This window comes from Podarcis muralis, chromosome 1, assembly GCF_964188315.1.
Source record: "Podarcis muralis chromosome 1, rPodMur119.hap1.1, whole genome shotgun sequence".
NCBI classification, from domain to species: domain Eukaryota; kingdom Metazoa; phylum Chordata; class Lepidosauria; order Squamata; family Lacertidae; genus Podarcis; species Podarcis muralis.
Genome location: NC_135655.1, coordinates 5335122 through 5361318, shown reverse-complemented (window position 1 = coordinate 5361318; position 26197 = coordinate 5335122). Strand labels below are relative to the sequence as shown.

The window sequence follows — 26197 nt, the reverse complement described above, 5'->3', positions numbered from 1 at the left end:
ACTTTCCCCTGGAGCCCCTCCTCTCCCCCTGCTGGTTCCCTCTTCAGCTGCTAAGTCTGTCTCAACCTCAGGGAGCCCTTCCACCTCCTGTCCTTCCGATGGCAGTTCCCTGACATCCACCTCCCCTCCAGGGCTCCCTTCACCCCCTCCCGTCCCCTCTCCTATGGGCGGTGAGGAAGCAAAGCCCCTGAAAGAACCTCCCTCATCTTCCGAAGTCTCGAACACTTCCCTCCACCGGTTGCTGTTCCTGGTCCCCAAGTACTCCTCGTCATCGGAGTCAATTCCTTCTTCCAGCTCCGATTCCGTGAATCCTTCCAGTTCCTCCTCCTCGTCGGTGGTGCCGAAGTACTCCCTCCTGAACCTTGCTACAGGCTGAGGTTTCCTCGGGAACCTTTGGTGGAACGTTTCTATTAAGACCTCGTCATTGACATCCTCTGCAGTTACCCAGGTGTTTTCTGACTCCGGTTCCCCTTCCCACGCCACCAAATACTCCACCTGATTCCCCTTCCACCTGGAATCGATGATTTCCGCAACATGGCTGCTGCGTTCCCTTTCTTCTAAGGCAGGTCCCCTGGTGGATTCCCCTTCACGTCCCCCCCTATACGGTGACAGTAAGGACCTATGGAATACTGGGTGCAATTTCATGTGGTTGGGTAACCGGAGTTTGAAAGCCACTGGGTTGACCTGCTGAATGACCTCAAAGGGTCCCAACCTTTTGGGTCTCAACTTCTTGCAACCCCCTTTAAACGGCAAGCCTTGGGTTGACAGCCACACCTGATCCCCCACCCTTACGGCTTCACCTTCCCTTCTGTTCTTGTCTGCCTGCCTCTTATATTCTTCTTTGGCCCTTTCTAAGTTGAGCTGGAGCTGACGATGGATCGCTTCCATCTCTTCTACAAAAAGTTCAGCCGCCGGGACACTCCATCTCTCCCCTCCTCCCCCTGGAAATGCCCTGGGGTGACACCCATAATTGGCCAAAAAGGGGCTCATCCCTGTAGACACATTCTCCGCATTATTGTAGGCAAACTCTGCCAGCGCCAACTTTTCGACCCAATCGTTCTCTCTGTCATTGACATAACACCTCAGGTACTGCTGGAGGATACCGTTTGCTCTTTCCACCTGCCCGTTGGTTTCAGGGTGCCGGGCAGTCGAAAAATTGACCTCCACGTGCAGTAAGCTCATGAGCTTCCTCCAGAACCTGGACGTAAATTGTTTGCCTCTGTCTGAGACCACCCTCAAGGGGGCGCCATGCAACCGAAAAATGTGTTCAACAAACAATTTCGCTGTCTCTTCCGCTGTGACTGCATGTGAGCATGCTACAAAGTGGCACATCTTAGTTAACAGGTCTACTACTACCATGATGGCTGTTTTCCCCTTGGACTTCGGCAGATCCGTCATGAAATCTATCGATACCGGGGGTGGGTAAGGGTTCTAATAACCCTGCCGGCGCCCGCCTTTCCCCTTTGGCTCGCTGGCATTGGTCACACCCTCTTACATACTCCCTCACATCTTCCCTCACCTTAGGCCACCAAAATTCCCTGGTAACCAACCACATGGTCTTGTGTTGGCCAAAATGCCCCGCTGTGGGGCTGTCGTGCAGCTGCTTGAGTACTCTCCCCCTCAATTCTCCTTCGGGTATATACAGTGCCCCTTTGTAATACAATGCCCCATTTCTTTCCTCAAAGCCTCCGGGGCTCTCTCCCTCCCCCCTGAGACCTCTGAGCTTATCCTGGGCATATTCATCATTCTCCGTTTCCTCTACCAGTTCTCTTTGCCCCACCAGTGCCGCCCCACACACCCAGCGGTCCTCTGGGATGACATGTCTCTCTTCGGTTGCCCCCTCCCCCTCCAAATACTCAGGTTTGCGTGAGAGAGCGTCCGCCCTGACGTTTTCTGGGCCTGGCACGTAACAAATTTCAAAGTGGAATTTGGAGAACTCCTCGGCCCATCTCACTTGTCGTTGGTTGAGCACTCGTGCTGTTCTCCAATACTCTAAATTCTTGTGGTCTGTCACACTTGCACCTTATGTTGTGCACCAATCAATAAATGCCTCCATCTCCGGAACGCTTCGTGAATGGCGAGTAGTTCTCAGTCATACACCGTGTAGTTCCTCTCGGACTTATTCAGCTTCCGCGAGAAGAAGGCACACGGTCTCCACTCCGACTTACTCTTCCCCGGTTGTAGAAGCACCGCCCCTACCGCCCGGTCTGACGCATCTGTTTCCACTCTCATAGGTTTTTGTAAATCCACATGCAGGAGTTGTTCTTCCGAAGCGAACGCCCTTTTCAGTGCTTCAAATGCTCGCTCCGCCTCCGCCGTCCAAACAAATTTCTTCTTGCTGCTGAGACAGTCAGTGATGGGAGCCGTCAGGTGGGCAAAGTTCTTTATGAACTTCCGATAAAAGTTTCCAAACCCTAAGAATCATTGCACATCCTTCTTCGTTTTCGGTGTTTTCCATTCCAGTACCGCTTGGACCTTGCCTGGATCCATGGCCAATCCCTTGTCTGACAAGCGGTACCCCAGGAATTCCACCTCCTTGGTATGAAACTGACACTTCTCCAGTTTCACCCACAGCTGGTTGGCTTGCAGCTTGCCCAACACCTCGCGGACGTCCCTCACATGCTGCTCTTCATTCTCTGAATATACCAACACGTCGTCTAAGAAGGCTACACAATTCTTGTAGAGCAAAGGCCCCAGGACGTGGTTCATAAACGATTGAAAACACGCTGAGCCCGCTTGTAGACCGAAGGGCATAACGAGATATTCAAAGGCCCCCAAAGGGGTGAACATGGTGGTTTTCCATTCATCCCCCTTCCTTATTCGTATCAGGTTATACGCCCCCCGCAAGTCCAGTTTTGTAAAAATCTTTCCCTTCCTCACCCTGGTCAAAATGTCATCAATTCGGTGCATAGGGAAAGCCAGAGGTTCTGATACTGCATTTAGGGCCTGAAAGTCCACTACAAGCCTCGGTTTATCTGTGTTTTTTTTGTCCACAAAAAACACTGGGCTGCCCCCCACCGCTCTGGACTCTCTGATGAAACCTCGCTTCAGGTTTTTGTCAATGAACTCCCTTAACTCCCGCATCTCCCTGTCTGACATGGCATACAGCTTGCCCACTGGGAGTTGGGCCCCAGGGAGTAGATTGATTTGACAGTCAAAGGGTCTATGCGGCGGCAGTTTGTCTGCTTCCCTTTCGCTGAATACGTTGCTTAGATCAGGGTATTGTGGGGGCACCTTCCCTTTGTCCGTTACTTCCGTCCCTGCCAGGGTGGCTCTGGTCCCTTCCGGAGCCCTCCCCTCTTTGCAGTGTTCTAGGCAATGCGCTGACCCAAAGGAGACCACTCTCTGATGCCAGCCCACTAGCGGATCGTGCAGCGCCAGCCAGCTCATCCCCAAAATAATGGGCGCCCCTCCCAAGGTAGCCACATTGAACGCTATTCGTTCGGTGTGCCTTGCCACTTTCATTATCATTGGAACCGTCTGTTGGCTGACTTCTCCTCCCAGTAGCTCCCGCCCATCAATCGTGGTCACCTGCAAGGGGTTACTTAAAGGGACAGATTGTATCTGGTGCTCAGCTGCAAACTCCTTACTCGTGAAATTACAGGAGCTGCCTGAGTCCAATAGCGCCTTTATCTTCAGTGGGTGTCCATTTGGCAGCTCTAGTAACACCTCTATCACTAAAGCAGGTCTTGGAGGTTCCGGCGTGGGCACTTTTACTGCTCTTTGGCCTGGCTGCTGTGCCCCGACGGCGGCAGCCAGGCGTTGGCTTTTACTTGCTCCTTGCCTTCCTCCTCCTTTTCCCCAACAGCTCCCGCCATCCCTTGCCATTCCTTTCTTTGTGGGCAAACTCTGGCAAAGTGACCTGGCTGTTGGCAGAGATAACATTTCTTGGCGCTCTTCCCCTCCTTCTTCCGCCCTTCACTGGGATTTGAAACTGCGCGCGCGCGCGCTGTGCCAATTTCCATCGGCTCTGCCGGCGGGAAAGGTAGCTCTGGAATCTCTGGAATGCGGAAATCCCTCCAGCGCTCCCCTTTCCCTTCCCGCTTTTCCAACGCTCTCACCTCCTGCCGTGCTCCTATGGTCAGCGCGGATTTGGTCAGCTGGTCCATAGACTCCGCCCTGGGCGCCCGGGAAAGTTCGTCTTTCTCCGCCGAAGAAAGCCCTTCTTCGAAAAGCATTTGAATGGGCTCCGCCGATAGATCCCACCCCAATTTATGGATCAACATGGTAAACTCAGTCCAGTACTCACGGACAGATCGGCTCCCCTGTTTGCAAGCCATTAACTGTCTGCGCACCACTCCCTGCTCAATGTCGCTGGAAAACATCAGGTCCATGGCGCGAAAAAACTTCCTCGTGTCCTTTAGGATCTCATTATTCACTGCCATCAGGGGTCTAACCCAGTCTTCGCCCCCGATTCGAGATGGCCAATCACAAAAGCCACTCGCGACTCCTCGTCGGGAAAGTCATCAAACTGCAGATTGAGAGCATATTGCATCTCTGTCCTAAAGGCGTGATAGTTCCTGGGATCCCCCCCCCAAACTTCTGCACCAATCCTGGCACCTTTCGTGCGAGCGGGGTGGTTTTTCCCTTTTCTGCATCCTGAGCCCTCCTCTCCTCGAGCCTCGCCGTCTGCAGCGCTAGCTGGACCTCCAACACCCTGTACCTTTCTTCCAGGCTTGGACCCGCTCCAGCTCCTCCTGCTTCTCCGGTTTCGGCTGGGTTGCTCATGATGCCTCCCCTTGCACAAGCTGCTTTCAAGGACTTTCGGATTGCTGTAATGGGATGATGAGCTGCTTGTGCGTAAAATGCAAGTCCCTCAGAGTTTGGTCAAGTCCTCAAACCTCTGCCTACGACGGAGCCCCTCCAGCATGGCTCCGTCAGTCGCTAGCAGAATCCGAAAGTGGTCTCTTACGGAATCTCTTCCAGCATAAAAGCTCCTTAACGGAAACACGTCTTCTGGACTCTCGGCGTGACAGTTTTCGGCGAGGAGTGGGTGTCCCTATAGGAGGTCTTGAAACCTCCCCACTGTTTTCGCTGGAAGTGTCTCTGAGCCATCCCTCCGACTCACTTTCCCCTGGAGCCCCTCCTCTCCCCCTGCTGGTTCCCTCTTCAGCTGCTAAGTCTGTCTCAACCTCAGGGAGCCCTTCCACCTCCTGTCCTTCCGATGGCAGTTCCCTGACAACTACATTGTTTGATATAAGTTGTTTATTTTAAAGTTATGTTTTTATTATGACATGTTTGTATTGGATCAGATTGTTGTAAGGTGTGTGGCCTTTTTTCTTTCTTCAGCTTGTATTTTTTTAAAAATAATTTTTTATTGGTTCTACATAAAGGTTGTACACAACAAACATAACAATTCCAAAAATAAATAAGGTTCCTTCGAACCTTCAGACCTCCTTCCTTCCCTCCATGGATTCCATTTCTTAAAAAAAAAAAAAAAATCTGCATCTTATACGGTAATCTATCTATTATATAATCATAGTATCCAAAATTCATGTTACATTACAAGTGTCCTTGTATTCCTGCCAATGATTTCAACAGTGGTCTCTCAAATATGTTAAAAAGTTATTCCAGTCTTTTAAAAAATACTTGGTCTTCCTGGTTTCTGATCTTTCCCGTCAGTCTTGCCATTTCTGCATATTCCGTCAGCTTGGTCTGCCCCTCTTCTGATTCGTAAAGGTAAAGGGACCCCTGACCATTAGGTCCAGTCATGACCGACTCTGGGGCTGCGGTGGTCATCTCGCTTTATTGGCCGAGGAAGCCGGCGTACAGCTTCCAGGTCATGTGGCCAGCATGACTAAGCCGCTTCTGGCGAACCAGAGCAGCGCACGGAAACGCCGTTTACCTTCCCGCCAGAGCGGTACCTATTTATCTACTTGCACTTTGACGTGCTTTCGAACTGCTAGGTTGGCAGGAGCAGGGACCGAGCAACGGGAGCTCACCCCGTCGCGAGGATTCAAACCACCGACCTTCTGATCGGCAAGTCCTAGGCTCTGTGGTTTAACCCACATCGCCACCCGCATCCCTTTTCTGATTCGTACTTCTTCTTTTTCCTATCTCTGGGCTAGAAGCATCCTTGCTGCTGTCATTGCATGCATAAACAGTCTTTTGTTTTCTTTTGGTAGTTCAGCGCCTATAATACCTAACAAAAAAGCCTCTGGTTTTTTTTTAAACAAAAGCTATCTAAAACATGTTTTCCCTAACTCATTTAATAATAATAATAATAATAATAATAATAATAATAATAATAATAATAATTTTTATTTATACCCGGCCAGAGCTGTGCTCAGAGCAGCTAACACCAGAAAAATTACAATAAAAACATAATAGGGGAGAAAAAAACAAATTTAAAACACAGGTTAAAATGCAATATAAAATGCAGCCTCATTTTAATAATAGCCCATAGATCAAAACCATAAGGGGAGGGAAACATAAGGGTCAGACTGAGTCCAAACCAAAGGCCAGGCGGAACAGCTCTGTCTTGCAGGCCCTGCGGAAAGATGTCAAGTCTCACAGGGGCCTGGTCTCTTGTGACAGAGCGTTCCACCAAGTCGGGGCCAGTACTGAAAAGGCCCTGGCCCTAGTTGAGACCAATCTAACCACCTTAAGACTTGCATTTTAACCTGTATTTTAAATTGGATTCCCTCCCCCCCCTATTATGTTTTTACTGTAATTTTACTGGTGTTAGCTGCCCTGAGCCTGGCTCTGGCCCGGGAGGGTGGGGTATAAATAAATTTATTATTATTATTATAATTATGAGAGAAAGATGGCTGTGTGACTCAGCTCTTTTATGGAGTGAGCCAGAGTCACGCCCATCTCCCTGGTCACACGCAGGGGGAGGACGCTCCAGACCTGTGGAACAGGAAGTTATACTGGTTGGAGTAACATCCCCCTGCCTGTGTCCAATTTAGGGAAACAAGGAATGCTGTATTTGACTGCACCAATGGATAGGTAAAGGTAAAGGGACCCCTGACCATTAGGTCCAGTTTTGACCGACTCTGGGGTTGCGGCACTCATCTCGCTTTATTGGCCGTGGGAGCCAGCGTACAGCTTCCGTGTCATGTGGCCAGCATGACTAAGCCGCTTCTGGCGAACCAGAGCAGCGCACGGAAACGCCGTTTACCTTCCCGCCGGAGTGGTACCTATTGATCTACTTGCACTTGATGAGCTTTCGAACTGCTAGGTTGGCAGGAGCAGGGACTGAGCAACGGGAGCTCAGCCCATCGCGGGGATTCGAACCACCGACCTTCTGATCGGCAAGTCCTAGGCTTTGTGGTTTAACCCACAGAGCCACCCACATCCGCGCCAATGGATAACATCCCACAATTACAAATGTGGCCATGTCATAGATGTTTATAAGGGCAAAAAAAAAAAAAAAATTATTGGAAAAAAAAAAGATGCTTATAAGGGCATGAACTGATTCTTTTTCTTTTTCTTTTTTTAGAGGCTCAATATTTTTTTGGATGTCTGCGAGGAGTACAAGCCCCCAATCCCAAAGAAGATATCCCAGGCAGTTTGTGACTTTGTATTCAAGCAGGTAAGACATCAGGGAAGCTGGTGGTTTTTCAGATCCAAGTGACCTTTGTAAACTTTAGCACCGCAGGCCCATGTCAAGCGAGAAGTCGCCAATCGTGTCACTTTTGGAAATGACCTGGGTGCTCTGTACACTTGTCGTTTGTGCAAAGGGGTGGTTTGGGCCAATTTTATCCCTACAAGAGAGACCTCAGAAGAGTCAACATGGCCTCCAGTTCCATGAGTTGACAGCCCAAGAGCTGCCCCTACTGGGAACCTCTCAGCCAACATGGTAAAATTAGCACCAGAGTCCGTGCTGGGAATGCGAGCTGGGGGTGGTTTCAAAGCAACCTTTGTTGTAGTTGTTGTTTAGTCATTTAGTCGTGTCCGACTTTTTGTGACCCCATGGACCAGAGCACGCCAGGCACTCCTGTCTTCCACTACCTCCCACAGTTTGGTCAAACTCATGCTGGTAGCTTCGAGAACACTGTCCAACCATCTCGTCCTCTGTCATCCCCTTCTCCTTGTGGCCTCCATCTTTCCCAACATCAGGGTCTTTTCCAGAGAGTCTTCTCTTCTCATGAGGTGGCCAAAGTCTTGGAGCCTCAGCTTCAGGATCTGTCCTTCCAGTGAGCACTCAGGGCTGATTTCCTTCAGAATGGAGAGGTTGGATCTTCTTGCAGTCCATGGGACTCTCAAGAGTCTCCTCCAGCACCAGAATTCAAAAGCATCCATTCTTCGGCGGTCCGCCTTCTTGATGGTCCAGCTCTCACTTCCATACATCACTATTGGCAAAGCAACCTAGGTACCGACGTTTCTTGATCTCTTCCAGGTTGTCCCACGCAGTACTTCAGGGCAACAGAAGATAATGGAAAGGTTCAAGCACCAACGGTTCACGGTGGAAAGACAAATCCAAGACGGAGAATCGTTCCCATGTCATCTGGTAGCTTTCATAAGAATCTGCCTTATCCTGAATCAGCTCACTGGTCCATCTAGCTCAGTATTAGCTGATGGCAGGACAACTTCAGAAAGGGCTTCCCCAATTCCCCAAATCGTCTTTACTTTTTTTGCTTTCCCCCAATTCTACCTGGAGGTGCTGAGGACTGAAGTGGAGCTGTCCTTGAGACTGACCCAGAAACTCCAGCGGGTGCAGAATGCCGCAGCGAGATTCCTTACGGGGTCCTTGCCGCGGGATCACATTCACCCAGTGCTATACCAGTTGCACTGGCTCCCGGTGGAGTACAGGATCAGGTTTAAGGTGCTGGTTTTAACCTTTAAAGCCCTATACGGCCTAGGACCCTCGTACCTACGGGACCGCCCCTCCTGGTATGCCCCACAGAGGACCCTACGGTCTTCAAACAAAAACATCTTGGAGGTTCCAGGCCACAGAGAGGTTAGGCTGGCCTCAACCAGAGCCAGGGCTTTTTCGGCTGTGGCCCCGATATGATGGAACACTCTTTCACAAGAGACTAGGGCCCTGCGGGACTTGACATCTTTCCGCAGGGCCTGCAAGACGGAGCTGTTCCACCAGGCCTTTGGCAAGGGCACAGTCTGGCCCCCTCTCTCCTTCTATAATCCTCATAGAACTCTAGCCGAATGGTTGCCATTAATTTGACTCTGAATTGATTTTAGAATGAATTGATTTTAGACTGTATTTCAATTAATTGATTGTGATTTTATGTAAACTGTGTTATTTTACTGTTGTTAGCCGCTGTGAGCTCAGCTTCGGCTTGGAGGGCGGGATATAAATAAATTCTTATTCTTATTCTTATTCTTATTCTTATTCTTATTCTTATTCTTATTCTTATTATTTGAAGTCCTTCCTTTGTATGCACAGCCAATGCTCTGCCACTGAATTTTGCCACTGAATTTTGTTGCTATTTATTTATTTTATTAATTAATGGGCTTTTAGACCTTTTTTTTTAAAAAAAGCCATGCATATTGAAAGGAGCTTTTGCAGGAGATACAAAAGCGATTCAACATTGTAAGAACACACACACACACACACACACACAACACATTTAAATAAAACAGCAACAGCACAGTAACCAAAGGTAACAGGAACTAATGCTAGTGATCAGCTTGAATGATAAGTTTTTAGAAGCACCCCATTGTTGGTGCCTGTCTGATCTCAACATCCCACATGGCAGGTGCCACAGCGGAGAAGGCCCTGCCCTGCTCCATATCTCCACCAAACAGAGCTCTGTACATTCTTATTCTTATTATTTTTAATAATATCTGGATGGCTTTCCCCAGCTACTCTGGGCAGCTTACAGCACATTTAAAAACATACTAAAAGGTCAAACATTAAAAAAACTTCCCGATACAGGGCTGCCTTCCGATGTCTTCTAGATAATGATAGTAACAATAGCTGCAGCTGCCAAACCAAACCTAAGGGCATGGGTAGGCAAACTAAGGCCCAGGGGCCGGATCCGGCCCGATTGCCTTCTAAATCCAGCCTGCGGACGGTCAGGGAATAAGCACATTTTTACATGAGTAGAATGTGTCTAATAATAATAATAATAATAATAATAATAATAATAATAATAATAATTTATTATTTATACCCTGCCCATCTGGCTGGGTTTCCACAGCCACTCTGGGTGGCTTCCAACAGAACACTAAAATACAATAGCCTATTAAACATTAAAAGCTTCCCTAAACAGGGCTGCCTTCAGATGTCTTCTAAAAGTCTGGTAGTTGTTGTTCTCTTTGACATCTGGTGGGAGGGAGTTCCACAGGCCGGGCGCTACTACTGAGAAGGCCCTCTGCCTGGTTCCCTGTAGCTTTGCTTCTCGCAGTGAGGGAACCGCCAGAAGGCCCTCAGCGCTGGACCTCAGTGTCCGGGCAGAACGATGGGGGTGGAGACGCTCCTTCAGGTATACTGGGCTGAGGCCATTTAGGGCTTTCAAGGTCAGCACCAACACTTTGAATTGTGCTCGGAAACGTACTGGGAGCCAATGTAGGTCTTTCAAGACTGGTGTTATGTGGTCTCGGCGGCTGCTCCCACTCACCAGTCTAGCTGCCACATTCTGGATTAGTTGTAGTTTCCAGGTCACCTTCAAAGGTAGCCCCACACAGAGCGCATTGCAGTAGTCCAAGGGGGAGATAACTAGAGCATGCACCACTCTGGTGAGACAGTCCGCAGACAGGTAGGGTCTCATCCTGCATTCCAGATGGAGCTGGTAAACAGCTGCCCTGGACACAGAATGGACCTGCGCCTCCATGGACAGCTGTGAGTCCAAAATGACTCCCAGGCTGCGCACCTGGTCCTTCAGGGACACAGTTACTCCATTCTGGACCAGGGAGTCCTCCACACCTGCCCGCCTCCTGTCCCCCAAGAACAGTACTTCTATCTTGTCAGGATTCAACCTCAATCCATTAGCTGCCATCCATCCTCCAACCAAGCTGGATGACCTTCTTCCATGACTGGCCCTTTCCTGATCTGAAAAGATGGTTTCTTCAAGCCAGCAGCCTATTCCCTCTTTCTTCTTACAGTCCTCTTCTGAACACCGGGAGCTCTGCATGGATCACCGGAATGTCCTTATGGAAGCCTTTGCACACTTGGGTAAGAGCCGGAGCAGGAATAGAGAACCTGTGCCCACCCCCTCCCCAAATGCACCCACCAAGTGTTGCCTGACTCCAGCTCCCACCACCCCTAAATATCCTTCCTTCCTTCCTTCCTTCCTTCCTTCCTTCCTTCCTTCCTTCCTTCCTTCCTTCCTTTTGTATGCCATTGTTCCACAGTTGAAGCCATGCTCAAGGAAGCTTGCAGCATGGGGGGAAAAATACATTGCAACAAAACAATAAACAAAACATTAAAGAAATACTCAACCAAACTGAGCTATTTCCACACGAAGCACACAAGGTCTAAAATAAAGATACGAAAAGACAACAACAAAGCCAGATATTCACTAGGCCATGTTGGACTGATGGGAGTCCTACAACAAGAGAGGGGGCCGGCTGCTCCATCCCCAGACCAGAGACCTGAAAATATCATTTCCTTCTTGGTTTTCCTCAGAAATGTCAGGTCTTAGGTCTTGGATGAATCTGTCAGTTGTAGTTTCTGTCAGTTTCTCATTTTCCAGTCTTCATTTCTCCACATTTCCACATCAGACCTATCTCTATCATCTATCTATCTATCTATCTATCTATCTATCTATCTATCTATCTATCTATCATCTATCTATCTATCTATCTATCATCTATCATCTATCATCTATCTATATCATCTATCTATCATCTATCTATCTATCTATCTATCTATCTATCTATCTATCATCTATCTATCTATCTATCTATCTATCTATCTATCTATCTATATCTATCTATTTATCTATTTATCTATCAATCATCTATATCTATCTATCTATCTATCATCTATCTATCATCTATCTATCATCTATCTATCTATCTATCTATCTATCTATCTATCTATCTATCTATCATCTATCTATCTATCTATCTCTATCTATCTATCTATCTATCTATCTATCTATCTATCTACCTATCTATATCTATCTATCTATCTTTCTAGTGCTCACAAAATTCACCATTTTAGTTCACATTTCTCCTAATGGACACATTTTTGCATTCACAATTTGACCTAATAACACACCTTGACAAAGCTATGTCCCCAAATACATTTGTGTATCTAATTTTCATAATAATAATAATGATGATGATGATAACAACAACAATATATTATTTATACCCCACGCATCTGGCTGGGTTTCCCCAGCCACTCTGGGCAGCTTCCAACAAAATATTAAATTGCACAAATGTGTGCATTTTGAAGCACACTTCCCTGCGATAGATGCATTTTTGTACACACTGCTTGGCCAGAGAACTACATCGCAAAATTCAGAGAAGGGCAAAAGATTGCTACGTCTTGGTGTTCTCATCTTGTTTCAGAAACGGTGAATCAGGTTGGCTAGCTTTTAAACGTGAGCTGAATCAAACACACACATACACACTTGCAAAATAATGATAATGATGGTTTGTAAGATGATGGGATGATGGGAAGTCTGACTTGCCCAAATTTGCCATTCCTTTCCTCGCAGTCGGCTGCTGTCCCGTCGATGCTCTGGACTTTTTGCAGGCTCAGATGAAGGAGGACTCCGAATATATCCGTGTGGGGTTCTTAGTGCATCTGAAAATGATTGTTGGCAATGACGGCCGTAAGTAGCAGCGTCCACGATCCATATAACCGGCTTAGGTGCATAGAAGAGTAATATTAGCATTTACAGAGCGTTTTCAGGTAGGGTTGGTCAGGCTTCAGTTTTGCATGATTTGCTTTGTATTTTTTTAACCCCACCTACCACGGATACTGTAAGTAGCCCATGGCCTGAACCAGGAAGAGGTCGGGTACCCCTTGAGATGCCTTCAAACTTGATGATCCAATGCTCCTAGCTCCAGTTCAGCGTGTGGTTTGGGACCATTGGGATGGGCAGATAGAGCTGGGAATGGGCTGGGCGGGTTTTCCAAGGAAGGGCGCATCATTTTTTGCAAGAAAGGACACATCTTGAAAGACCTACACTGGCTCCCAGTACATTTCCGAGCACAACTCAAAGTGTTGGTGCTGACCTTGAAAGCCCTAAATGACCTCAGTCCAGTATACCTGAAGGAGCGTCTCCACTCCCATCATTCTACCCGGACACTGAGGTCCAGCACCGAGGGCCTTCTGATGGTTCCCTCACTGCGAGAAGCCAAGTTACAGGGAACCAGGCAGAGGGTCTTCTCGGTAGTGGCACCCGCCCTGTGGAACGCCCTCCCACCAGATGTCAAAGAGAACAACAACTACCAGACATTTAGAAGACATCTGAAGGCAGCCCTGTTTAGGGAAGTTTTTAATGTTTGATGCATTACTGTATTTTAATATTTTGTTGAAAGCTCCCCAGAGTGTCCAGATGGGCGGGGTAGAAATAATAAATTATTATTATTATTATTATTATTATTATTATTATTATTATTATTATTATTATTATTTCACGGATGCTTTTATGAGATGCAGCTGACAAATGTCCATGTTGGAGCCCCACTGAAATCCTCTCTCCATCTCCTGCCTCTTCTAGCGTGTGAGAGCAGAAATAAGAAACAGCCAATTGTGGAAGCCGTGAAATGTCTTCTAGACGACCACCGCGAAGGGGTAAGACCAGGGAAGGGGCTCTTTTTGAGTTGCTGAAATGCTGGAAGATTCGGAACAGATACGGTAAATGTTACAGCTTTCTTCTCCCTTCACTGTTTGAGATAGAATTTCTCTGAATACCAGTTGCTGTGGTTTCCATGAGGAAGTTCCATAAGTTAACTCTCTGCTGCATGAAGAAGCTCTTTCTATTACCTTTCCTGAATTTTCCATCATTCCATTTCATGGCATGTCCACAAGTGTTATGAGAGAGGAAGAAAAACTTTCCTCTACCCTCATCATCCATACATAATTCTTACAAACTTCCCTCATTTCTCCTTTTACATGCTTTTTCACTAAACGCCCCAAACCCTGCAACCTTTCGTCGTAGGGACGTCAACTTCCATCCCCTTGATCATTTTGGCGGCCCTAACCTTTTCCAACTCCTTTGGGAGCCCAGGCGACCAGAACCGCACACACAGGATTCCAAATGCCGTCGCGCCCTAGATTTGTAGAATGGCGTTGTGGTATCGCCTTTCGAAAGGTGAGATGACTTTGCTTTCCCCACTGCCACAGGTGAGAAAAGCACTCCTGCATTTCATCAAAGAGCTTCTTTGCTCTCAAAACGTCGAGGGCTGTCCTGTGTGGGAGATGGTTGTCTACATCTTCAGCCAGTTCACTGTGCACATCAGCCATCAAGTAAGTCGGGAAACATGCTGCTAAAATGCTCTGACAATATAGGAGACTAAGGAAGTCAGATTATCCTCCACCAGGGCAGGGCCTTCTCAGTGATGGCTCTGACCTGGTGGAATGCTCTGTCCCAGGCGACCAGGGACCTGCAGGATTTAACTTCCTTCCGCAGGGCCTGTAAGACAGAACAATTCCGCCTGGCTTTCAATTTGAACTTAGCCTGATCTTTTATTCCCCTTCCTTCCCTTCCACTCCCCTTTTTATGAAGATTACCCGCTCTGGGATCCCACAGCTAATTCTCCCACGGTCTCCTCGCTGGCCCAAATACGACTAATTTAGCCAGCTAGCCCTGAGGATTATCTAATGTTTATTGGATGCATTTTCCCCCTAAATTGATTTTTTAATTCTGAATTTATTGTTATTCATGTTTTATACTGTATTTTATACTGTTTTTTGTTGCATCAATTAAGTGTTTTAAATTTGTTGTTAGCCGCCCTGAGCCCGATTTTCTGAACGGGGAAGGGCGGGGTATAAATAAAAATTTATTATGTTCTTATTCCAAGGCAAAGTTCACAAACCAAAACACCTCCTTCCGGGTTTGCAGCGTTCTTAATCCAAGTTGTTCATAAACTAAGCTGTTCTTAAACCAAGGTGCCACTGTATTTGCCTCTCTTGCCAAAGCACGGGAAAGACCCCGCAGTTGAGCAGAAGGAGAAAGAAGAACGGATTCAGGAACTCTGCATCGACGTCTTGGAGAATTTGAATACCTCTGCGGAAGGGATGAGCAAAGTGAGTGATTCGTATGAGTTTTTCATGGGAGAAGACCCCTCCTGGGTCACAGCACAGGTCTGTGAGAGCTCCTTGCCACATACCGCAGAGGAGACGTTCAGTTCGGCTTGCATGTAAAGGCTAACCCATGGGTAGGCAAACTAAGGCCCAGGGGCCGGATCCGGCCCAATCGCCTTCTCAATCCGGCCCACAGACGGTCCGGGAATCAGTGTGTTTTTACATGAGTAGAATGTGTGTTTTTATTTAGAATTCATCTCTGGGTTATTTGTGGGGCATAGGAATTCGTTCATTTTTTTATCTCCAAAATATAGTCCGGCCCCCCACAAGGTCTGGGGGGACAGTGGACCGGCCTCCTGCTTTAAAAGTTTGCTGACCCCTGGGCTAACCGATCAAATTAGCTCTTTCTGATGCAAGGTGCAAACCGAAACTCACATATCCTTTGAAAATGCTCGTGTTAGGGTGAAGTTTGCCAAAGGACGGTTAGGTGGTAGTGAAAATAACATTTAAAAATGCATTGCGTTCGGGGAAATTGCTTGCAAAGATGAGCACGTTTGTCAAAACTGCATACAAAATGGGTTCATCGGGAGAAATTCGCACCCAAACGCTGATGAATTTTCACGAGGTCTTTAAAAGAAATTGCAAAATGTGGAGGACTGAATTCGAGACTGGAAAAAATGAGAAACCCCTCCTGTGTTTCTGTTTAGATTAGTTTCTTTTATCTTTGATTAAAAAATGGTATTGGATACTTAAAATCAACCTTTGCATATTTTCTTTCAAACTTTAATAAAATCTATTAAAGAAAGAAAGGAAGAATGAGAAATGGAGAAAAGCGAAATGGACGGATCCAGTCTGAGAGCCACATTCTGCCTGGACACTGAGGTCCAGCTCCGAGGGCCTTCTGACAGTTCCCTTGCTACGAGAAGCCAAGTTACAGGGAACCAGGCAGAGGGCCTTCTCAGTGGTGGCACCCGCCCTGTGTAACACCCTCCCACCAGATGTCAAAGAGAAAAATAACTACCAGACTTTTAGAAGACATCTGAAGGCAGCCCTGTTTAGGGAAGCTTTTAATGTTTAATAGGTTATTGTATTTTAGTGTTTTGTTGGAGGCTGCCCAGAGTGGCTGGGGAAACCCAGCCAGATGGGCGGGGTATAAATAAATAAATTATTATTATTATTATTATTATTATTATTATTATTTCCTTATGAGGATCCTACTGGGGGCCGCACGTCAGTGGTGGGCGGGGCCCAAGGCATAAGTGGGTGGAGCATTGCACAGAGGCATCTACGAACCCCCAACCTCTCTCCATCCTCTTTCGGGGCAAGCAAGAGGCAAAAATCACTCCAGGAGGGTGTGGCTTCTGGGAAGGGGTGGGATTTGAGCTCCAAGGCCTGAACTTCTCCACACCAACAGAGGCAGACTTTGTTAATATGATGTCCTGAGCAAGGACAAAGTTTACCCTCGCCGCCAAAAAATATTTCTTATTTTCACAATAATTCATTTTGGTACTCACTGGGCCTAACTTTGAGTAGTTACTCGCATAAATATCGGTACAGTGGTACCTCGGGTTAATTCGTTCCAGAGGTCCATTCTTAACCTGAAACTGTTCTTAACCTGAAGCACCACTTTAGCTAATGGGGCCTCCTGCCGCCGCCGCGCCGCCGAAGCATGATTTCTGTTCTCATCCTGAAGCAAAGTTCTTAACCCGAGGTACTATTTCTGGGTTAGCGATGTCTGTAACCTGAAGTGTCTGTAACCTGAAGTGTCTGTAACCCGAGGTTCAGTGGAACCACAGTTTTCGAGCATCTCCGAAGCCAAATGATTTGGAACCCGAATGCCAAAAACCTGGAAGTAATTGTTTCCATTTTCAAACGCTTCTTGAAATTTGAACAGCTTCCGATGTGCGTTTTTCTCCCCCCTCTCCATTGACTTTGCAGCCAGCCCATTGATCCTCGGTTTTTGAACATTTCGGAAGTCAAACGGTCTTCCAGGACGGATTACGTTTGAAAACCAAGGTTCCACTGTATTATTATTATTATTATTGTTATTATTATTATTATTATTATTATTATTATTTGCCTCCTGTGCAGGGGAACCACCCGAAATCTGGCATTGACCCCAGCTGCTGAGTACAGTGGTACCTCGGGTTAAGAACTTAATTCGTTCTGGAGGTCTGCTCTTAACCTGAAAGTGTTCTTAACCTGAAGCACCACTTTAGCTAATGGGGCCTCCTGCTGCTGCTGCGCCACCGGAGCCCAATTTCTGTTCTCATCCTGAAGCAAAGTTCTTAACCCGAGGTAACATTTCTGGGTTAGCGGAGTCTGTAACCTGAAGCATATGTAACCTGAAGCTTATGTAACCCGAGGTACCACTGTATTGATCTCAGCCCTAGCTGAGCCTATCACCACAGTGGTTCCAGTAAAACAGGACCCAGCGCCAATGGGAGCAAAAACCAAATTGCGTCTCCCTCCTCTTTGCAGGCTCTGTGGCCACGGCTCCTCTTCTTCGTTGTACCAGCTCCATACACCCCGACTCTGACCCCGCTCTGTAGATGCCTGAAAGAAATGGCCCTTGGCCGAGAGGACGACGCGACTCTATTCCTTGGCTCTTGCAAAGGAGGTTTGTGGAAGGAGGTTGTCAAAGTTAGGATATTTGTGTTCCACCTTAAAAGGGTGTGAGATGCCTGTTGTGTGTCACATGCCTGTTTACTTCCTGCTCACTGGGAGTTTCCGTTTTGCATATAGCTTTTGTTCTGGCTGCTGTTTTCCTGGACACGGATGCAAGCAGTCATGTTTTTCCTTTGTTCTGATCTGCGTTGAATAAAGCTGTGAATATGCTCTGCTGGCTGAATCTTCCGTTGTGGAAACTGTGCAGAAAGGGTGTGCACGAGTCTTGGAATGTGTCTGAGGCTCGTGTCGCTATTTGACTGATGCTGTTCTACGGGAGACCGGAGATTGTCCGGAGACGACGTGGAGGTCTGCCTGATGCCTCCGTCTCCCTGGCAGTATCCCAACAGTCAAAGGCCGGTCCATGTGCTTGAATGAGAGCAATGCGCCGAAAGGCACCCTCCACTCTCCTCCTGTTATGTACTGAAGTTCTCACCCTGGGCCAGCAGGGGGATACTGTAGATAGTTATGCAGATAAGGGATCGAAAGTGATGTTCAGTGATTGGATAGTTTTAGAAAATTGTTACAGTTACGTTGTACTGGAGCTCTATATAAGCAGGTTGACTGAACCCTTCAGTTCAGTTCTGTCCTGGCCTGTGAATAAACATGAGCTGTTTGAAGAATCGCTGTGTCGCCTGATATGTTCACCCACAACTTAACACCTCGCACCAGTGGGCCAATGTGGGAGCTATATATGAAGCCAACGGCAGAAAACCACGTCGTCCTTCCAAGCCTGCCGTACTGAATTTTCTTCTTGTTTTTCTTTTTAGTTGGCCTTCCAAGCGCCCACGGATTGGTAGCAAGGCTTCTGGTGAGGAATGAGTAAAAAAAGCAGGGTTTTGTCCCCTTGAAAAATAAAATAAGCAAGTGTGACGCATTTCAGTATATCAGATCCCCTTCCCCTGGGTATTTATTGATCATCAATATAGGAACTTCAATTTAAGTGTACTGCCAGGGCCGGATTTAGGTTTGATGAGGCCCTAAGCTACTGAAGGTCATGGGGCCCTTGATATGTCCAGCTGTCCTTTGTCAACAACAAATTGTCACTGTTTATTTGTGTTGAATAAGGGATGTGGGTGGCACTGTGGGTTAAACCACAGAGCCTAGGGCTTGCCGATCAGAAGGTCGGCGGTTCGAATCCCCGCGACAGGGTGAGCTCCTGTTGCTCGGTCCCTGCTCCTGCCAACCTAGCAGTTCAAAAGCACGTCAAAGTGCAAGTAGATAAATAGGTACCGCTCTGGCAGGAGGTAAACGGCGTTTCTGTGCGCTGCTCTGGTTTGCCAGATGTGGCTTAGTCATGCTGGCCACATGACCCGGAAGCTGTACGCCGGCTCCCTCAGCCAGTAAAGCGAGATGAGTGCCGCAACCCCAGAGTCGGCCACGACTGGACCTAATGGTCAGGGGTCCCTTTACCTTTACCTTTAAGCTACTGAAGGTAATGGGGCCCTTTATATGTCCAACTGTCCTTTGTCAACAACAAATTGCCGCTCTTTATTTGTGTTGAATATATGCTACATGGTAATTTATGGACCTAATTGGTATCTAAAGCCATTTGCACATAACAAAATATGTATTTTATCAAATTGATTGTTGAACTGAAATACAATTAAGAAGAAGATATTAATACAGTAGTGAAATACAATTAAGAAGATGTATATTAGGAGGCCCCAAAAAAGTGTGGCCCTAAGCTATAGCTTGTTTAGCTTATACATAAATCCGGCACTGTGTACTGCACAAACGTGTTAGGTATAGTGCCAGATAGTGACTCTGGAGCCCCAAACTCCTAAATTGAAGCTTCCATGAATTTTGCAACCTTAGCTGTGATTCCTGCACTGCGGGGCTGGACTAGATGACTCTTGGGGTTCCATCACACTCTACGGTTCTAGGAGTCTGTGATTCTATGAACTGTTTGCTGTGAGCCATAGATGGAGGGGCGAGTGCTCAGATCCTGGTTCCAGAGCCCTTCCTTGTGCTTCCTCTCTGTAAGATGTAAGCAGTGGCTCCGACCTAAGACCCTTAATCCCACTCCTTCAAATACAATCTGAACAAAATTGGTGAAGCAGCAAAGAGTTTATTGAATACAATATGTTCTTGCAAGAGCGGGTGTCCAAAGTAGTTTACATTTCCTTAACCTGGCCACATTATTCCTCCCTCTTTTCTGGCTGGATACTCAGAAGTTTACAACCTATCCTGAACACCTAATTATCTGACTAAGCTCCCTGCCCCTGTTAATGTTGTTCCATTAAACTTGATTTTGAGGACCCCTGTCCCCCTTGTTTACCATATTCCTTATTTGGTCTATGTTCCTATGCATCAACATACAGCGGTACCTCAGTTACAGACGCTGCAGGTTACAGACGCTTCAGGTTACAGACTCCGCTAACCCAGAAATAGTACCTCGGGTTAAGAACTTTGCTTCAGGATAAGAACAGAAATCATGCTCTGGCGGTGCGGAGGCAGCGGGAGGCCCCATTAGCTAAAGTGGTGCTTCAGGTTAAGAACAGTTTCAGGTTAAGAATGGAGCTCCAGAACGAATTAAGTTCTTAACCCGAGGTACCACTGTACTGGTGCAAGTGACAGCCACATCCTGTAACTAGTTGTCCCAGTTACAGGTGTAAGGGAGTTCTATACCTGCTCAAGCCTACAAATAAACCAGGGGTAGGCAACCTAAGACCCATGGGCCACAAGCAGCCCACAGGGGTCGTTTAACCGACGCACAAGCCGCCCCCAAATCAAGCCGCCCACTCAGCGAGTCCCCACGCACGCTGCGCGGGAACTCGATTCCGCGGTGCCAGAAATTGCGTCTGCACAGACGTAGATGTTGGAAATTGCAGCCTACAATCCAGCCCACAGAGGGATCTCTGCTGGAGTCAACTGGCCCAGGTGAACCTTGCTGACCCTGAAATAAACCATATTCCAGCTGCAAGCTGCCTTGTTTACAAGCAATCTAACCACAAGTTTGTTCTAACCAGGAGCATAAGCAAGTCTGGGCTGCCTGGGGTTGTCTAGCAGTTGCAGCATTGTGGGGAAAACAACATCCTCATTCCTCACGCTCTCCTGCCGACAGGTCTTGGCGTCCAATCCGAACCAAAGAGGGAGCTGGGCGCTGCAACTCTTACACGCCCTGCACTGCAACATCCACACGGCCATCATCAAGTTGTGGGCCAAACAAATCCCATTCCTTTGGGAATCCTTCTTAAGCAAGGCGATGATACAAACAGGTAAATCTCCTTTGCTCATGGCCACTGAGAAACAATTTCGCCCTGGCCAGATAGACAGAACCACAACCACCAGTGGTGAAGCTTCATGCTCCGGCACTGGGGGACAGAGAGCAGGTGGGGGCAGGGCTGGCGCATGTCCTGGGGGCACGGGCAAGGGATCAGCCATGATGGCACCCCACCGGGATCACGCTGCCAGGGGCGGTGCGCTCCCCCCGCACTCCTCTTCCTCCGCCAGTGGCAACCACCCTTTTCTTTTTTACATGGGAGTAAAGTTGAATATCTGGCTGTCAGGTGGCCATATTTGCCTGTCTAATGTGTTTATAGGGACACGGGTTGCGCTGTGGTCTGAACCACTGAGCCTAGGGCTTGCCAACCAGAAGGTTGGCGGTTCGAATCCCCATGATGGGGTGAGCTCCCATTGTTCAGTCCCAGCTCCTGCCAACCTAGCAGTCCAAAAGCACACTAGTGCAAGTAGATAAATAGGTACCGCTCCGGCGGGAAGGTAAACGGCGTTTCCATGCGCTGCTCTGGTTCACCAGAAGTGGCTTAGTCATGCTGGCCACATGACCCGGAAGCTGTCTGCAGACAAACGCTGGTTCCCTCGGCCTGTAGAGCGAGATGAGCACATAACCCCAGAGTTGGTCATGAATGGACTTAATGGTCAGGGGTACCTTTACCTTTACTTTAATGTGTTTATATACCACCTTCTTCTCAAGGTGGTGTACATGGTTCTCTGCTCCCCATTTTACCCTCTCAACAGCCCTGTGAGGTAGGTTTGGCTGAGAGGCAGTGACTGGTCCAGGGTCACCCAGTGACTTGTAAGATCAAGTCCTTACAATAGCGGAATGGGTATTTTGTGGCCTTTGCAACAGATGCTGGTATTTACCTTTAAAGTCCGAAATGGCCTGGAATGTTGAGACCCAAAGGAGGTTTTAGAAAACAAGCAGATTTCCATGTTCTTATTATGATGTTATTTTGCTGTTAATTCGGTGGTTTCATGTTTCAGCTCAAATGGCACAATTTCCTCCCCTTTTTCTCATAGAAAGTACTGAGATCAGGAGCCAGGAATGGGAGAAACAGCTGCTGCAGGTAAGGAAGTGCTGAGATTTCACCTGCAACAGGTGGGGATGTGGTAGGGCAGGTCTGAAGATTTAACAGGCCTGGATACTGGCTGGTTATCCCTTCATTTTAAGCCAGTGATGGCCAGACTTGGCCCTCCAGCTGTTGTTGGACTACAGTTCCCATCATCCCTGACCACTGGTCCTGTTAGCTAGGGATGATGGGAGTTGTAGTCCCAAAACAGCTGGAGGGCCAAGTTTGGCCATCACTGATTTAAGCTCTTGAGTCAAACTATTGGTCCAACCAGCTCAGTTTGTTGCTGGGCTCCCAGCTCCCAGCAGTTTGAGCAAGCGTGGCCAATGTTAGGTAATGATGGGAAGTATAGTCCTAAAGACTTGGGGTAGAAATTCTGCAGTATCCATTTGCAAGGACACAGCTTCCAGGGACGCGGACTTATAAAAAATATTGGGGGGGCCCGGGAAAGCTCATGAATAATAAATAAGCTCATGAATATGCAAATAAAGTGGCGCCGCCTCCTCGTGAGCGAATAGGGGAGAGCGTGCTGCGCCTAGCCCCATGGAGTCGGCGCCTATGAGAGAGCCAGAGAGAGAGAGAGAGAGAGAGAGAGCCCGAGAGAGAGCGAGAGAGAGAGAGAGCGCAGCCAAGCCCCCTTCACCGCCTGCCCCCTCTCCCCTCCTCCCTAGGCGGCAGCTCCGCCATGACCACAAACGGCGGCGGCAGCAGCAGCAGCCGCTCGCGGCCCGGGCTCCCCTCGCCGGCCGCGGGAGCCAAGGCGCGCGATAATTTGCTTAAATTATGTCAGCGGCGCCCGGCAGAGCAGCCCTCTCGGCCACGGCAGCCCGGCTCTCCCAGCCCCCGGGGGCCGCCCTCCTCCCTCGCGCAACCGCAGCGTTCCCGCCCGGGGAGGCGGCGCCCCCAGGAGAGGCGGCAGCAGCAGCCGCGCGCGGCCCGGGCTCCCCTCGCCGGCCGCGGGAGCCAAGGCGCGCGATAATTTTTTTAATTATTGGGGGGGCGGAGCCCCCCCAATAAAATTTTTGAGGGGGCTCGGGCCCCCTCAGGCCCCATGGGGTCGGCGCCTATGACAGCTTCACTACAAAACCTATATAATTTGGGTTGAGTAACTGTAACTCTCCTGAGGCTCCAATACTTTGGCCACCTCATGAGAAGAGAAGACTCCCTGGAAAAGACCCTGATGTTAGGAAAGGTTAAGGGCACAAGAAGAAGGGGACGACAGAGGACAAGATGGTTGGACAGTGTTCTTGAAGCTACCAGCATGAGCTTGACCAAACTGCGGGAGGCAGTGGAAGACAGGAGTGCCTGGCGTGCTCTGGTCCAGGGGGTCACGAAGAGTTGGACACGACTAAATGACTAAACAACAACTCTGCTCTGGTCAGACCTCACCTGGAGTACTGTGTCCAGTTCTGGGCACCACAGTTCAAGAAGGACACTGACAAACTGGAACGTGTCCAGAGGAGGGCAACCAAAATGGTCAAAGGCCTGGAAACGATGCCTTATGAGGAACGGCTAAGGGAGCTGGGCATGTTTAGCCTGGAGAAGAGGAGGTTAAGGGGTGATATGATAGCCACGTTCAAATATATAAAAGGATGTCACATAGAGGAGGGAGAAAGGTTGTTTTCTGCTGCTCCAGAGAAGCGGACACGGAGCAATGGATCCAAACTACAAGAAAGAAGATTCCACCTAAACATTAGGAAGAACTTCCTGACAGTAAGAGCTGTTCGACAGTGGAATTTGCTGCCAAGGAGTGTGGTGGAGTCTCCGTCTTTGGAGGTCTTTAAGCAGAGGCTTGACAACCATATGTCAGGAGTGCTCTGATGGTGTTTCCTGCTTGGCAGGGGGTTGACTCGATGGCCCTTGTGGTCTATTCCAACTCTAGGATTCTATGATTCTATGATTCTAACTGTTTTCAAGGACTATGGTGGGAGGAAGAGAAGGTGAAGTGCTGGAGAGGCAGAAGGTGGTTGGTTGGAGAATAAACAGCCAAATGATGTGTTTTTCCTACATAAGGTGGTTTGCATTCCTGAATTAAAAGCCTGACTAATCTGGTGTGCGCCCCCAAATATTGAACCCCCCCCAAAGAGAATTTTCTCCCACAAGGGTTCTTCATCCCAGTTTTTCAAAAGGGCATCTCCCTTCTTTGCAAATGTAAGGTCACCATTCCAGACAGAAAGGTTGTTGAGCTTGTTTTGCAAAAAGAAATTGGATGTTTTGGAGCTATTTTTGAGTAAAATGGGCAAAAACGGCACTGCCTACATCGGTTGCCATACGTTCAGATTTCCCTGGACGTTTGGGAAGTGATGGTAGACAACATATTTTGTTCCTGCTTTTGTTTTTTGTCCATAGTTCCTGAGAAGGACCCTGGAAACCATTGATGACAACACTTGGACCCAGAATCTGAGCAGAGAACTGGAAAGTCAGATGACGAGCTACGCCCAGCAGTCCCCCGAAAGGGTGTGTATCTCTCCAAAGGCATTTGTCCTTGTTCCTTTGCTAATTAGTTAATAAAAGGCATGAAGTCTGGATTAGGGTTGGGCAATATCCGGTTTTCAGCATCATGATATATCACCAACTAAACATCATGATATATCATGATGTCTGAAATATGGATGGAGTTACTTAAGGACATTGATAGGCTTCCATTGATAGGCTTCTGGACACGTTCCAGTTTGTCAGTGTCCTTCTTGAACTGTGGTGCCCAGAACTGGACACAGTACTCCAGGTGAGGTCTGACCAGAGCAGAATACAGTGGCACCATTACTTCCCTTGATCTAGATGCTATACTCCTATTGATGCAGCCCAGAATTGCATTGGCTTTTTTAGCTGCCGCGTCACACTGTTGGCTCATGTCAAGTTTGTGGTCAACCAAGACTCCTAGATCCTTTTCACATGTACTGCTCTCAAGCCAGGTGTCCCCCATCTTGTATTTGTGCCTCTCATTTTTTTTTGCCCAAGTGCAATACTTTACATTTCTCCCTGTTAAAATTCATCTTGTTTGTTTTGGCCCAGTTCTCTAATCTGTCAAGGTCATTTTGAAGTGTGCTCCTGTCCTCTGGGGTGTTAGCCACCCCTCCCAGTTTGGTGTCATCTGCAAATTTGATCAGGATGCCCTTGAGTCCATCATCCAAGTCGTTGATAAAGATGTTGAATAAGACCGGGCCCAAGACAGAACCCTGTGGCACCCCACTAGTCACTCTTCTCCAGGATGAAGAGGAATCCTTAGTAGAGCATCTTCTTTGCTTGTAAAAGGTCCCATGTTCAATTCTCAGCATCTCCAGTTAGGACCGAGAGAGCACCCACTCTGACACCTTGGAGAGCCTCTGCCAGTCAGTATAGCATAGGCGCCAACTACCCAGGTTCCCTGGGTGCCTAAGCCCCCACAAAATTCCCCATGAAGGGGCCAGGGCCATGCACACTGCGTGGCACCAACGGTCCAGGGCACCCACAGTCACTGAGCCAAATTGGCACTCCTGCAATGCAGACAATACTAAGCTAGATGGGTCAATGGTATAACCCAACTTCCTTTGTTCTTCTCTCAGTGTGGTGTAGTGGTTAAGAACAGTGGACTCGTAATCTGGTGAACCAGGTTCGCTTCCCCGCTCCTCCACATGCAGCTGCTGGGTGACCTTGGGCCAGTCACACTTCTCTGAAGTCTCTCAGCCCCACTCACCTCACAGAGTGTTTGTTGTGGGGGAGGAAGAGGAAAGGAGAATGTTAGCAGCTTTGAGACTCCTTCGGGTAGTGATAAAGCGGGGTATCAAATCCAAACACTTCTTCTCTTCTCCCATGATGCACCTACTATGATCCGTGACATCAACATCTAGCCCAGGGGGCGGCAAGGTTTACCTCACCTGGGCCGGTTCACTCCAACAGAGATCCCTCCGCGGGCCGGATCGCATGTGCTCCCATGATTTCTGGCGTCTGCACATGTGCAGGTGTGATTTCCAGCACTGCAGAAGTGAGTCCCCGCACCATGCTGTGCTGATTTAGCACAGCGCGCAGGGACTTGCCGAGCGGGTGTGTGATGGCCTGGGATTCGGAGGCTGAACCTGAGGAATCCCCGCCTGCACAGGATTCCCCGCCTCCAGAACCAGCTGAGCCG

The 26197-nt window shown here is 48.2% G+C and overlaps 1 protein-coding gene across 1 annotated transcript in view; it reads left to right on the top strand.

The window, feature by feature from the left end:
* The window catches only part of LOC114585455 (maestro heat-like repeat-containing protein family member 2B), a 78394-nt gene that overhangs the window by 10925 nt on the left and 41272 nt on the right, over nucleotides 1-26197 (top strand). The window contains exons 7-17 of the mRNA XM_077917400.1: nucleotides 7445-7537; nucleotides 11011-11080; nucleotides 12576-12692; nucleotides 13587-13660; nucleotides 14213-14317; nucleotides 14978-15115; nucleotides 17594-17732; nucleotides 18550-18590; nucleotides 20847-20970; nucleotides 22031-22089; nucleotides 24442-24549. Of these exons, the coding sequence (XP_077773526.1) occupies nucleotides 7445-7537; nucleotides 11011-11080; nucleotides 12576-12692; nucleotides 13587-13660; nucleotides 14213-14317; nucleotides 14978-15115; nucleotides 17594-17732; nucleotides 18550-18590; nucleotides 20847-20970; nucleotides 22031-22089; nucleotides 24442-24549 (1068 nt within the window). The remainder of the gene's footprint in view (nucleotides 1-7444; nucleotides 7538-11010; nucleotides 11081-12575; nucleotides 12693-13586; nucleotides 13661-14212; nucleotides 14318-14977; nucleotides 15116-17593; nucleotides 17733-18549; nucleotides 18591-20846; nucleotides 20971-22030; nucleotides 22090-24441; nucleotides 24550-26197) is intronic.